The 14,525-nt window shown below is 49.9% G+C and overlaps 1 protein-coding gene across 1 annotated transcript in view; it reads left to right on the forward strand.

The window, feature by feature from the left end:
• Positions 1-14,525, forward strand: part of Ptpru (protein tyrosine phosphatase receptor type U) — a 73,944-nt gene that overhangs the window by 41,194 nt on the left and 18,225 nt on the right. Inside the window, 4 exon segments of the mRNA XM_050151015.1 lie at positions 2,781-2,938; positions 12,835-13,025; positions 13,391-13,466; positions 13,950-14,026. Of these exon segments, the coding sequence (XP_050006972.1) occupies positions 2,781-2,938; positions 12,835-13,025; positions 13,391-13,466; positions 13,950-14,026 (502 nt within the window).

Below are 14,525 nucleotides of genomic sequence, written 5' to 3' on the forward strand. Positions count from 1 at the left end.
TTAAAGTGAGCTGCCCGAGTCTCTAGGTACCGTGGTCAGGCTTGCTCCGGACTCAGGCTTGAACCTCACTACAGATGCGAAGGCATCGCTGTAGGCTCAGTGCCAGTGGCAGCTCTCGGCGCTTGTGCCCAGCAGAGACCTGAGAGGACCTCCGAGTAGAGCGTGGGTGTAGGAGGCTGTGGGTGGAGCTGCTGGAGTTTGAGTTCCTAGAAATCTCCCCTGAGGGGAGAGGATTGGCCGTGTGGGGTATTTTCCCCAAGCTCTGCAGACAGAGCCTTGGCCAGGACAGGGCGGTCATGATGCCGTCAGGGTGTCGCTAGGAGACCGACCTCATCACACAGTCGCTAACTCATGTATCAGTACCTGTCCAGGCTATCTCGAAAGCCCCTAAGCCTGTTACCTTCCCTGGAGCTGCCACCTGGTAGCTTCCTTTATTTAAAAGCTACCAGTTTTCCACTGTGGCCTGTCTCTGTACTTGCTGGTCCTGGCCTTGGGGAGCCAGTGCACTCCCCAGGGCTCCCCCACTTTGCATTGTGGGGTCTGGACAGGTTTCAGATCAGCCTGTGTTGCAAATGTAAAGGACCGAGTAGGAGCTTCAGCTCCCTCCCGAGGCCTGATGGAGCCTGGGTAGGAAGCATTGAGGGAGTTCCTGGGCCAGGATCCCGAGACACGTATTCTGAGACCTGGGGGACTCTGGTCTTTACCGTGACAACCTGTGACTTAGTGTTCTCGTCTGTGAAACGGGATTATTTTTCCAGGGCTAGAGATTGAGCCCTGAGCCTTGAACATGTTAGACTAGTGTTCTACCAATCAGTAGCAGTCTTACTTCAATGTCAGGCTTTACACAAAAGCTTTGGGTGTGTAGTGAGAGGGTGGCCTCCTAGTCAGGGTTAGTCAGGCCAGGAATTGTGGGCCCTAGGTTTGTCTAGGCATCCCGCTGGGGCCTCTCTACCCTGCTGGGGCTTCTCCACCCTACCGCTCCTTGACCCTAGCTACTCTCCTTCTAGGTGGAGGTGTATGTAAAGGCTACCTGTGCAGGGGCTGTGGAGACTGCAGAGGAGAGCCTGAGGGTGGGGGCTGTCTGCAAAGGCCAGAGTAGGCATGGATGGGGGATGGTGCCTTTGAGTGTTTGAATACATGTGTATTTCTGCATATGAGTGTATGTATATGTGAATCTATTTATTGTGTTCGTGTGTCTGTGTTTCTGCACATGTAAGTGCGGCTGCAAAAGCTGGGCATCCTTCAGCCTCTTTGCCTCCCTCAGCAGCACACTGAGGGAAGGGCTTTTAGCCTGAGCTCACAGTGATCGAGTCTGGTCAGTCTTTAGACTGAGGATGGTCCCTTCCTTCTCGGAGGGAAGCCTGGTCACATCGCTGTTTCTCTTTGCACGCTGCCAGGAGGGACCGCTATGCCTACTCCTACTACCCGTGAGTAATTCCAACCACCCTAGGCCCCAGAGCCTGCCCTCCCATCATTCTGTCTGTCTGTCTGTCTGTCTGTCTGTCTGTCTGTCTGTCTGTCTTTTTCTCTCCCTCTCCCTCTTCCACTCCCTCTCCGGCTGTGTCAAGGCCAGCCCCTTTCCACGGCCTCCCCTCCCTCGTGTTATCTTTCCCTTTTGCTCCAGCAATGCTTCTATACTCAGCTGGCCCGGTTCTCCTTCCAAGCCACCCTGCAGCTCACATCACCTTCCTGACCTCAGTGACCTCTCTCCACTGAGGTTCGCTGCCTCCCCTGACCCCACGCTTCCTGAACCTATCCCTCATCCTGCTGGTTCCCAGCACCAGCCCCCAGCTTCCCTCCTCTCCCTCCGAGGAACTGCTGACATGACTGCTTTTCCTCCCCAGTATTTCGTGTAGATAATTTTTGAACCTAAATTGGGAACTCTTGAGTGTGTACATTAAATTCCATCCACCTCCTCTCACACTGAGATCAAGCGGAGGCCGGTGGAGTCAGGTGTCTCCCATCAGCCCCCATGCTCCGTCTCCTGTGGATCTGATAGGTTTGTTTTTGTAGTTTTTCCAAGGAGGCTGAGAGCCCCTGGCTGGGAACAGAGCCTTGTGGTTCACCACTGGAGACTGCCTTCCGGGCCAGTATCCATTCAGCGAAGGGCTCTCTTGGGCCTCTTTGCTCAGCCAGCTTGTCAGGGTCTTCACAGCCTCAACATGGGCCCCAGGCTATTTCCAGGAGGGCATCTTTTCCTGTCAGCCACAGTCTTCTGCCTCACATCTTCCCCAAGAGCCTGGGAATTGCAGCCTGAGGTCTCCACTCTTGACGTGTCCCGGGCAGGCTGAGCTCTCCTTCCCCTGCTACACTTACTTGCTGCCAGGCAGGTGGGTGATAGGAGCCACAGCTGGTGTTGCCTGGGAGACCCCTGAGCTGGCGGTGCAGGCCCTGGCCTGCCCTCGGAAGGCCTGGTTCTCCTCCTGCAGGATGGAGGGAGTGCCCAGGCAAGGCTCTTTCAGGAGGCGGGGGCTTGAGGCTGTCTGGGTTAATCTTCCAGTTTGTGGGATGGCGGCTCTGCAGTTGTACCTAGTTAGGTCTAGAGTGAACTGGCCCTCTGTCTTGAGACCTTGGAAGTCAGAAGGGATAGGAAACAGGGTCCCAGCTATCATGGCTGCTATTGGCTGGCGAGTTAAGAGTATAGACTGTGTCCCCTCTGTATCCAGAGATACTTTTGCAACGCGGCTGATTCATGATTCCAGGGCCTTCCCTCCCACCTCTGGGTGCTGTTGGCCCCACCCACGGTACCAGTGTCTGTTTCCAACTGTCCCCTTCTGCAGGAAGCCAGTGACCATGACTAAGGCCACCGTCAACTACCGCCAGGAGAAGACTCACATGATGAGTGCTGTGGACCGCAGCTTCACAGACCAGAGCACCCTGCAGGAGGATGAGCGGTTGGGCCTGTCCTTCATGGACGCTCCTGGCTATAGCCCTCGGGGTAAGTGCTGGCCCTCCCAATCCCCAGGCTCACGGGTCACTGGACAAAAATCAAAGAATACAGGGGGTAGGGTGATACTGTGCTTGGAGGGGCTTAGAGGAAGCCTGCCTGCCCAGCAGTGAGGTGACACGCACATGCTCACCTCTTATTAGGCATCTACTGTCTACCAGCCTGGGGTTCAGTAGCTGGGGGTGTGGAGACAACCAGGATGTAGTCACACAGATCTGGACTGGCCTCTGGGATCTCTTCTTTATAAGGCTGTGTGGCCTGGGGCAAGTTGCTTAATTAAGCTCTCTAGACATCTGTTTTTCCCCATATAAACTGGAAAGAAGGTCATCTCTGCGGTGGACCAGTTCTCCCCAGGGCTGCGATGGTGTCCAAACGAGATAGTGTATGTGAATCACTTGGTGCTGTGTCCCAGTTGCTGGAGCAGAGCGAGGCAGCTGCTAGGCGCTAGGTCTTGACTTCCTTTGTTCTCCTTCTTTTTACTTTGTTTAGTGTTGTTGTTGGTTTGGTTGTTTCAAGACAGGGTTTCTCTCTGTAGCCCTGGCTGTCCTGGAACTCCCTCTGTAGAACCAGGCTGGCCTTAAACTCAGAGATCCGCCTGCCTCTGCCTCCGGAGTGCTGGGATTAAAGGCGTGCGCCACCGCTACCCAGCTAGTGTTGATTTATCCAAAAGGAAATAGGGAAGGCCACTGAGGCACTGTTTATGACTAAAGCCATAATCGTACCAAATACAAGTGAGCCACTGGCTGCTCAGAGCTGTAGCAGAGTTAGTTCCCAGATACACCACTGCCACCCTCTTGTATAATTGTGAAACTTTTTATTTTAAATGTGTCTGCCTGTATGTCTATATGTGCATCACGTGCTTGGACAGTAGAGGGCATCGAGGTCCCCCAGAGCTGGTATGGACACTGGGAACAGAACCTGGGTCCTCTGCAAAAGTAATGTGTTAGCGAGGCGGTACAATGGCAGAGTGCTTACATAGCACATAGGCAGCCCTGGGCTCTAGCCTCAGTGCCCCTCACAGAAACAAAACAATAGAAAACAAACCACAAAAGAGCCGTGAGCCCCTCACTTCTGAGCTGTCTCTCCAGTCTATCTATCCAACTGCCTGGCCTTTTGTTCTCTTTTTTTTTTTTTTTTTTTTTGACAAAGGGTTTCTCTGTGTAGCCCTGGGTGTTCCTGGAATTTACCCTGTAGACCAGGCTGGCCTCGAACTCGCTGAGATCCACCTGCCGCTGCCTCCTGAGTACTGGGATTATAGGCGTGCGCCACCACCACCCTCCAGTCTGTCTGGCCTTTTAAGGTCAGTTATACCATGTGCACATATTTCCCAAAGAACACATTGTCCAATTGTACCCATAGTCTAGCTTTATAAGACGGAACCCACAGTCTGTTGGTCTCAGGCTTGCCCGTGTGGACGTTCATTAGCCGTACTCTGTTGTATAGTTTTCCACTGTGTGGCTGTGTCGCAGTTGTGTTCTCCGTGGCTGTTTGTTGCTTCTGGTTTCCTGTTAACCGCAGCGAGGCTCCTGAGCGCTCTTTGAAGCAGGTCTTTAGACACTCCCGCGTGAGCAGTCCTAGAAGTAGGCTCGCTGGAGGATGAAATGCGTGCTCCTTCAGCCTCATCAGACGGGACTAGGGTGCCTTCCAAAGCAGTTTTGCTTTGCCCCTTCTAGTGTGAAAGACTTTGTGGCTGTACCTCAGGATGAAACCTCGCCAGCCTCCTTCCCTTGGCGGAGCTGGTTTGGATGAAATGCTGATTTTCTATAGTCTTCGTTTGCATTCCTCTGAGTGCTAATGAGGTTGAACACATTTTCCAGTCATGATTGGCATTCCGGCCTCTTCTTCCATGAAATGCCTGCTCACATCTTCCACCTCATTTTCTGTTAGGCTTTTTTCGTTGCTTTCTTAGTGGTTTTTAGGAGTTCTTTATATATTCAGGATAATAATCATTTGTCACATATGAATTGCAAATATCTTTCCCCAGCTTTGTAGCTCGTCTTTCTAGGTTATTTTTAGCATCTTTGGAGGAATAGACACGTCTTTATTTTAAAGCCCTTACATTTGCCAGTTATTTTCTCCGTGACTGCTGCTTTCTGTTTTTCTTAGACTTTTTCTCAGAGGCTAGGAAGATGACTCTGTCGGTAAACTGCTTGCTACACAAGCATGAAGACCTGAGTTCAAGTCCCGGAACCAGCTTTTAAAAGGCCAAGCAAGGGCTGGAGAGATGGTTCAGCCATTAGAGGCTAGGCACGTAAGGGTCCCCGTAACTCACTGGTTCAGCTAGTGGAGCCGAAGTGATGAGCTCTCGGTCCAGGGAGAGACCTGTCCTGAAAAGTAAGGTGGAGAGGACACCCAGTGTTGGCCTCTGACCTCCACATGCATGTCCACCCACGCCTGCTCACACATGGGCACCCACCCATAGCCAGACCTTTAGGAGCATATACATGCTTACAGGTGCACACACACATATATACATATACATATCACACATACACACATACCACACACACATGCACATACATACATAAACACACATGTCATTAAGCATTTTTTCCCCTCAAACTTAATATTTTGCAATTCATATTTAAATCTTTCTCTGGAATCCGTTTGTGCGTGGCATGAATGAAGGATCTTCTTTAATCCACAGGAATAATGAGCAGCTTCCGTGTCATTTTCTTTCTTAAGAGCTTGTTTTGATTTAATTTCTGTATTTTATGTATCTCTGATGTGGGCATGGGGGAACTTGTACTGCTGAGGACAACTTTGCGGAGTCTGTTTTCTTCGTCTGCATTTAGGTGGGTTTGGGGAATCAAACTCAGGTTACCAGGCTTATGCGGCAAGTGCCTTTACCTGCTGAGCCATGTCGTGGGCCCTTAGCTCTTTACAGATTGGCAGAGCTGTCCCTGTCAGTCTGTCCCAGGGCTGTGGTGTGTGGGTTGAGTTCTGGCTGTCCACTATTGGCTCAGTTTTCTGGTCCCTGGGCTGAAGTCATGGGGTGCTCTTAGCTGTCTCGACATCTGCGACATCCCCACCCCTTTCCTCTTCATGGTTTTTTTTGTCTTCAGTTTCTTTGCTCATAGATTTTAGAATTGTATTTGCAAGTGGCTTCTTATCAAATCTATGCATCAATTTTAAGAGAACTGGGGTCTTATGAAACATCTTTCCTTCCATGAACGCTGTGTATGAACATGACACATATCACCTTGCTTGTTTACATGTACATTTTTCTCAGTGAACCCAGTACATCCTCTGGGAGCTACATTAGCTCCTTTACTCTTTGGAGCTGAGGACTGAACTCAGGCTTGGTGCACGCTAAGTGCAGTGTCTTTCACTAAGCTGCACCCCTCCAGGTCTCTTACTCAGAAACTTAAAATTACGTTACTTGTTTGTTTGCTTGTGTGTGTGTTACACCCTGTGGGGGTGTAAAAGAAAATGGCCCCCAAAGGGAATAGCACTATTAGGTGTGTGGGCTTGTTGGAGTAGGCATGGCCTCGTTGATGGAAGTGTATCACTGTGGAAGCGCACTTTGAGGTCTCATATGCTCAAGCCATGCCCAGTGTCTCAGACTACTTCCTGATCCCTGCGGATCAAGATGTAAAGCTCTCAGCTCCTTCTCCAGCACCACGTCTGCCTGCATGCCACCATGTCCCACCACGATGATAATGGACTGAACCTCTCAGCTGTAAGCCACCAAATTAAATGTTTTCCTTTATAACATGGTGTTTGGTCTCAGCAATTAAAACCCTAACTACATACCTACATATATAATATGTAAATACATTCATATTATATTGAGTAGAAGTGGTCATAGCAGGAATCTTTGTCTTGTTTTATTGGCTTTAGGAAGATGTTTCCAAGATTTAGACATGGAGACTAGTTGGCTGAGGGTTTGGGGTTAATAATTGCCTTCAGTTTTCAGTTTGCTAAGTGGGTTTTAGAGTAAACAGTCATTAAACTTTCTCTCCTGTACTTGCTCCAATAGTCATGGTTTCCCTTTCATTTGTTAATGAAGTGAGTGAGTTTTTAGATCTTCTAACTTTACTGTATGTAGTCATTGTTCAAGATCTTCAAGTGGTTTTTCTGGGTGGGCTCTTCTCTTAAATGCTTCTGTTTTGTACTTCTGTCTGGCTTTGGTATCAGAATTTTAAAAATACAATGAGTTTCTGCCCTTTTTCCTTCATCATGGAAGATTAGATTAATTCACTTCTGAAAAGTTTGGTGGAATTCATCAAAAAACAATCTTCTAGTTGTTGTTTTCTTTATGGAAAGGTTTAAATTTTTTCTTAAAAATCATTACATTTTGCCGGGTGGTGGTGGTACACGCCTTTAATCCCAGCACTTGGGAGGCAGAGGCAGGCGGATCTCTGTGAGTTCGAGACCAGCCTGGTCTACAAGAGCTAGTGCCAGGACAGGCTCCAAAGCTACAGAGAAACCCTGTCTCGAAAAACCAAAAAAAAAAAAAAAAAAAAACCAACCCAAAAAAACAATAAAAAACCACCACCACCACCAAATCATTACATTTTGATGGACATGGTGATGCATGCCTTTAATTCTAATACTCCAGAGACAGGTAGATTTTTATGAATTTGAGGCCAGCCTGGTTTACATAGTGAGTTCCAGTAATCTACATAGTGAGTTGCAGTACAGCCAGGACTACATAGAGAGACCCTGTCTCAAAAACAAACAAACAAACAAACAAACAAACAAACCTAAAATAGCCAGATGATAGTGATACATACATTTAATCCCAGCTTTCAGGAGGCAGATGCAGGCAGATCTCTGTGAGTTTGAGCCCACCTGGTCTACAGAGTGAGTTCCAGGACAGTCAAGACTGCACAGAGAAACCCTGTCTCAGAAAAACAAACAAACAAACAAAAAAAAAACCAAAAATAAAAAAAAACCACTAACAACAGCAAAAAGCAACAACAACAAGACAACAAACAACAACACAAAATAGATACATAAAGGCCTTTAAGATTCTTAAAAATAAATGGATATTGAGTTGGGATTGACACAGACCTTGCCACTGAGTGCCATGGGAAAAGGTGGGGTGGGAGGTGGAGACCAGGGCCACCACCATGTGAGCTTTGGAGACCGGGGCCACTACTACCATGTGAGCGTTCAAAAGAATTAGTGCTACCAAAAGTTTTGAGAAGTTATTAATATATTTTTATTTAAGTATTTTCTCTGCATATAAGTGTATGTGTGTAGGTACGTGAGTGCCACTGTGTGTGTATGTGGAGGTCAGCGAACAGCTCGTAAGAGTTGGGACTCTCCCTTTGCTGCGCCTGTCTCGGGGTTTGAACTCAGTCAGCAGAGTCAGTGACGAGTACCTCGACCCACTGAGTCATCTCCCCAGCCCAAGATTTGAAATTCATAATCAACTTCTTTAAAGGAGCCAGGCTTTCAGACTTTCTATTTTTGAGTCACTTTTGATCTTTTTTTTTGCTATGTCTATAAAAGTATCACACATATATCAGAAAATGATGCAATTGGTGTTACATTTTTCAGGGAATTTGTCTGTTTCATGCGCGTTTTCAAGCTCAACATGCGCTTATTCCCTTTTTGTAGTTTTCCTCCTTGAATTCTCACCCTTTTACATTGCTCAGTGGTGATCACCAGTCTTCATTTTATAAAAAAAAAAAAAAAAAAGAAAAGAAAAAGAAAAAAGAAAGGAAAAGAAAAAAAGAATGAGGAGGAGGAGGGCTGGGGATGTTGCTCAGTGGGCAGCATGGTCACCTGAAGGAAGCCCTGGCTGGGCTACATCACAAGCATCACACGCACAGGGCATGGGGACTCATGCCTGTAACCCCAGCATTTGGGTGGTGAAAGCAGGAGCCATCCTTGGCTACATAAGGACTTTGAGGCCAGCCTGGGCTACCTGAGACCTATCTCAAGACCAAAACAAGCAAACAGTCAAGCAAAAAAATGAGGAAAAAGAGGCTCAGAGAGGGGATATCCCTTGTCCAGGTCACATAGTCAGGCGGCAGAGCCACGGTTTGGGCACACTTCTTTCTGAATGGCCGATGCGCATGTGTGCTGCATGGGACTAAATCATAGAAGGATTTAGGCAGTCAGCAGTGAGGAGGATGAGGAGCAACAGATGCCAGTGTATAGAGGTGGGCATAGGAGGGACCATGCTTGGTGGGCGCTGGGAGAGTGGGTGCTGAGGTAGGGTGATGTCTTAGTTAGGCTTTCTTTTGCTGTGAAGAGACACTATGACCACGGCAGGAAAACATTTTATCGGGGCTGGCTTACAGTTTGGAGGTTAGCCTATTGCTGTCATGGAAGGGAGCATGGCGCATGCAGGCAGAGGTGCTGGAGAGGTAGCTGAGAGTTCTGTATCTGGATTGGCAGGCGGTAGGAAGAGCGAGTGAGCCACTGGGCCTGGCCCAAACTTCTGAAACCTCAAAGCTCACCCCAAGTGACATACTTCCTCCAAAAAGGGCACACCTATTCCAACAAGGAGACACCTACTGCAATGAGGCCACATCTAATAGTGGGACTCCCTATGGGCCTATGGGGGTCATTTTCACTCAGACCACCACAGGGGGCACAGGCCTTGCAGCCGAATGCCGGTGGAAAATGCGGGACTTGGTTCGTGGTGGGAAGGGGAGACTGGACACAGTGAAGGCCAGGTTGCAGTGTCTGGAAAGCCATGTGTCCAGGAGACTGGAACTGAGTCTTAGAACTCTCTCACGCTTTGTCTACTCCTGACCTGTTGGCTCAACCTCTCCTTCCTTGTCTTTTCCAAATATCAGAGACCCAATTTTGGTTGACTGCAGAAAACCATGTGGCATCCTTTAGATCTTTTCAGTGCCCTGATACAAGTTGCTTCAGGGAGGATTGGTTTCTCTTTCACTTACGGTTTTGGTGGGTTTCGTCCCTCAGTGTGAGAAGGGTACAGTGGAGTAGAACGCATGCCAGACCACCAGGAAGGAAGCAGAGTCATCTCCCCTGTCCCTGGGGAACGATGAACCTGCCTTCGGGTGAGCAGGTTGGTCATTGGGGCAGAACTTGGAATGAGGTAAGAAATGCTTCTCAGATCCCATAGTTAAGGGAACAGGGACCTGGCTTCTCTGAGTCCAGGAAACCAGGTCATGCCATATGACCCCACCCTTTCCCGGTCGTCTCATCTCCAGAGTATCTCGCACTGTTCTTGGGCTCGGTTGTGAGCTGCCTGGCCTGGTTCTTGCTCATCAGAAATTGACTACACCTACGTCCCTGCTGATCATGGGGGCTGATCTGGATCTGTGGGATAAGTGTGCAATCTCCTGTCACTCTTGTTTGATTCTCTTTCTACCTGGTCATCACTTCGTGAGGCTTTGACTCTGTGTCCACAGCAAAACTCTGAGCTCCCGGTCTCCTTGATGTCTCTGAGTTCTTTGAACCAGCAGAAACCCTTTGTGTATGCATATATTGTGTGGTATGTGTGTACTTGTGTGTGTGTGTACATGTATGTGTGTATTTGTGTGTGTGTGTATGCATTTGGATGCCAGAAGTTGACATCAAGTGTCACTATCTCAGGTGGTGAGGTCTCTCACTGACTATAGTTCAAACTAGACTAGACTGTTTCTTTCACATGAGCACTGGGGATTGAACTCAGGTCCACATGGTTCGTGTAGCAAGTGTTTTGCCGGCAGAGCCATTTCCTTAGCCCCAGTAACCCTTCTTGAATTCTTGCATGTCTTCACCTTGTGTAGTTGTGGCTGCTTCTTGAAACTGGCTTTTCAGGCTGGACCAGTATCTTACAGTGGAGAAGGACCAAGCATTCAGTCAGCCAGCTGCCCTGGCTTTGGGGGACTCGGGGACTCCCTTTCCTGGAAGCGATGCCAGCGATTGCTGTGGTGGCTGTGCCAGGCTCTGGCTGCCTCTCGTGCGTCGTCTTATTATTTAACATTTATAGCAGCAAACGTTTAGAAGCATCAGTGTTTACTTCTGTTGACATGTAAAAGTGGAAGTTTAGGCAGACTAAATAGCGTCCCCGAGGTCATGTGCAGAGCTGGGATTTGATCTGAGATCTGCCTGGCTCCAGAGCTTTCCGTCAGTCTCCACCCACACTGTACTGCAGCCCCTGAGGATGTGACTATAAAACACAAAGAGCCCTTCATGGCGAGAGATGCGAAGCGGCCTTCTTCCATTCATCTCTTGGATATTTCAAATGCACACCGACATGCCGGAAGCCCTGAGAGGTCTCACTAGGCATAAATCTACTTGTTTTTGTTTATATCAGAAATGCACAGACTCCTTTAAGCACAGATCTCCTCCTCTCTTTATCTAATTTGTGCTTGTGTGTGTGTGTACATGTTCATATGTGTGTATATGTTCACAAGAACATGAATATATATGTGTTCACATGTGCATGCACATGTGTATAAGCAGTCATATGTGCGCATACACATGTGTAAGTGTTCGTGTGTGCATGCATGTGTGTATATGTGTGTGTGTGTGCATCCACATCTTTGCAGGCTCATGTGCCTGCAGAGGTTTTTGGGATGTCTTCCGCATCTCCATCTTATCTTGTGAGACAGGATTTCTGTGAACTCGGAGCTGCTGGATTGAGCTAGACTAGCAGGCCAGCAAGTCCCCAGGACACATCTGTTTCTGCTTTCCAGGTATTGGGCTTAAAGGTGTCTACCACTGTGCCCAGCTCTTAGGTGCTTGGGATCTGAACCCAGGTCCTCATGCTTGTACGGGGAGCACTTTACCTACTCAGCCATCTTGAATAATTCCTGTACTTACCACTGTGACATGAGCCCTGTCTTGCCTCTTGGACCCCAGCTTCCCCATCTGTGTGGTTAAGGGCATGGAGCATCTGACTACACAATAAGCAAGTCACTGACCAGTTCAGCTGTAAGTGACCGGATCTCAGGATTAACTACGGGAGACAGCTTTCTGTTAAACTGGGCACTCTTTAGGCCTGGGCCTGCTGAGAGCAAAACAGTGAAGTAGGAAGACCCTGCATGGCCTTGAGTTCCTACTCAGAGGCAGCTTTCAAACCTTGGCATAGGAAGCTCTGGAGTCTGGGGAGGTGGCCTGTGCATCTTGTATTCATCTCCTCTGTGATTCACTAAGGAGGACCATGGCCAGCTAGGGGATCATTTTGGCTGAGACCTGGAAGAGGGGCTTGAGTTCTCCAGGCATAAAGGATAGGGAGGAAGGGTACTGAGGCATCCACACAGCCTTTCCTGAGAGGAGATAGGAGCCAGACAATGAGTTGGGCAGGAGAAACTATGGCTGCTTTCTGCAGTCTCAGATGTGATCCCTGGAACCAGGGTGGGATGGCCTTGAGGATGCTGATTCTAAGAGCTGGAGCGGGGGTGTGTGTCTGTCTGGCAGGGTCTGGGGTCCGTGGGGCCCCCTTGTCTGGGCCACTGCACTGGCTGACAATGGAAATGCTGGCACAGGAGAAACAGTCTATTCAGGTGCCTGGAGTTGTCGGTGGAGGGGGCGGCTGCGCAAGCTAATTTTGCTTTGCTCGTCTTTGAATGGGGGTAATTGCTGGGAGTTGCCGTGGTTCCAGATTGTTCCCTGGAAGAGGAGGGCACGTCCAGGGTTCTCTAATGCTGCCCGTGCAGGTCGAACAGTGAGACCTGGCAGGGAGGTGTGAAGATGTCACCGGGTCACAGGGTAATACAGTCATGAGGACCCTATGGCTCACTTCAGCTGTCCTGCTTATTTCATAGATGGGAAACCAGAGATACCGAAGGGAAGGGCTTGCAGGGCCTCATGCAGGGTAGCCTCACTAAGCTTGACTCTAAGGAACGATCCGGCCCCCCCTCCATGTTGACTGTGCTCCCTGCCTCCGCCCTGCCCGAGTCCATCTAGAGGCTTCCAGGCTGGGTTTGCATATATGTGAGAGTCCATTTCCCTTCCTCTGGCTACAGGAGACCAGCGAAGCAGTGGGGTCACTGAGGCCAGCAGCCTCCTGGGGGGCTCCCCTCGGCGCCCGTGTGGCCGGAAGGGCTCCCCGTATCACACAGGACAGCTGCACCCCGCAGTACGGGTGGCTGACCTTCTGCAACATATCAACCAGATGAAGACAGCGGAGGGCTATGGCTTCAAGCAGGAATATGAGGTGGGCCCGGCCCGTTCTCCTCACTGTGGATCCTCACTGGGCTCTTCTCAGCCCAGCCCTGTTGGACCCTTCCTTTGTCAGTCCCCAGCTCAGCCTTACACACTTACGCTTAGTCTCACCCTTAATCTTCATCGTTTAATCTTTCCTCTCTTCCCAGGTCAGACTCAGGGTTCTGTATCCTAAACTCTGTGAACTCTGCCCTCCCTTTGGCTCAGCTTTCCCTTCCCCACACACTAGTGTGTTTGGAACCTATCCCTTATGGTGTCCCGCCCCCACCCTGCCTCTATCATTCCCCCTTGTGGGGAGGGGTCCCAAAAGTCTTGGGGGTCTCTCTCCCCCACTGACTACCATTTTCCCATTGGCAGAGCTTCTTTGAAGGCTGGGATGCCACCAAGAAGAAAGACAAGCTCAAGAGCAGCCGGCAGGAGACAGTGTCTGCCTGTGAGTCCCCGGGAAGGGACTGGGGCCCACAAAGACAGGAGGAAGTGTGGAAAGAGGAGAGCAGCCAGAGTATGCTCTGGGGAGTCCTGTCCACAGAGACATAAGGGCCCTGGCCTTTGTGTATGAGGGCCTCACACCACTGTCTCTGTCACTGCCGTCACAGTAGGGGCCTCTCTTAAAAATGAAGGAACAGAGGTTTGGGAGATGGAGAACTTGGCTCAAGTTTGCACAGCTAATTACTGCTAATCTTCCTTAACTCCACACCCAGACTCAAACCCTTGGCCCAGCCTCATGGTGCCCAGAGCTTCCTGGTCAGCTCTGAGCCCTTATAAAGGTCACCTGGCAGCCAGGCCTGGATACTTCCCCTAACCTTCAAGAGACCCCCCCCCCCACCTACAAACTCCAGGCTTCCTGACACAGCCTCCCCCCACCTACAAACTCCAGGCTTCCTGACACAGCCCTGCTCTGCCACTCTGTCCGCAGATGACCGTCACCGAGTGAAACTTAACCCGATGCTGGGAGACCCAGATGCCGACTACATCTCTGCCAACTACATAGACGTGAGTGCCTGAGCCGGCTCTTTCTGCTTACCTGTCCCTGTCCCCTCCAGACTCACTGTCCATGCAGGGCACAAACCTACCAGAGACTAAACGGGGGTCTGAATGGCTGAGGTGCATTTGGTGCCAGGGAACTCAGAGATGGGGAGCTGAGAGTGGGTGGCGGCCTGTGGGAAAGCATCCTGAGGGCTGTGCAGGCCCGTGCGGAGGTAGAACAAGGTCTGGGGCAGACAGGGAGGCAGAGGGAGGGGAAGAGCTGCCTCAACAAGGGGCCGAGAGCTTGGAGGTGGGATTTCATGATTCCCATCCTGAAGCAGAAGAGGTTATGCAGAGTGAGATGACAAAGACCTTACCTGGCAGGCTAAGGACTCGGGCTGTCTCCCAGGGCCATCAGGAAGTTGTTCAAGTGTTTTGGCTTTGTTTACAGTGGTGCTTCACATGTAGGGAGGCGTGTGTACTGAGCACATACTGTATGCCAGGCATGGTGATAAGCTCTTTACAT

Source organism: Alexandromys fortis, unplaced genomic scaffold, assembly GCF_014885135.2.
Source record: "Alexandromys fortis isolate MF-2015 unplaced genomic scaffold, M_Fortis_MF-2015_v1.1 scaffold_26, whole genome shotgun sequence".
Lineage (NCBI taxonomy): Eukaryota > Metazoa > Chordata > Mammalia > Rodentia > Cricetidae > Alexandromys > Alexandromys fortis.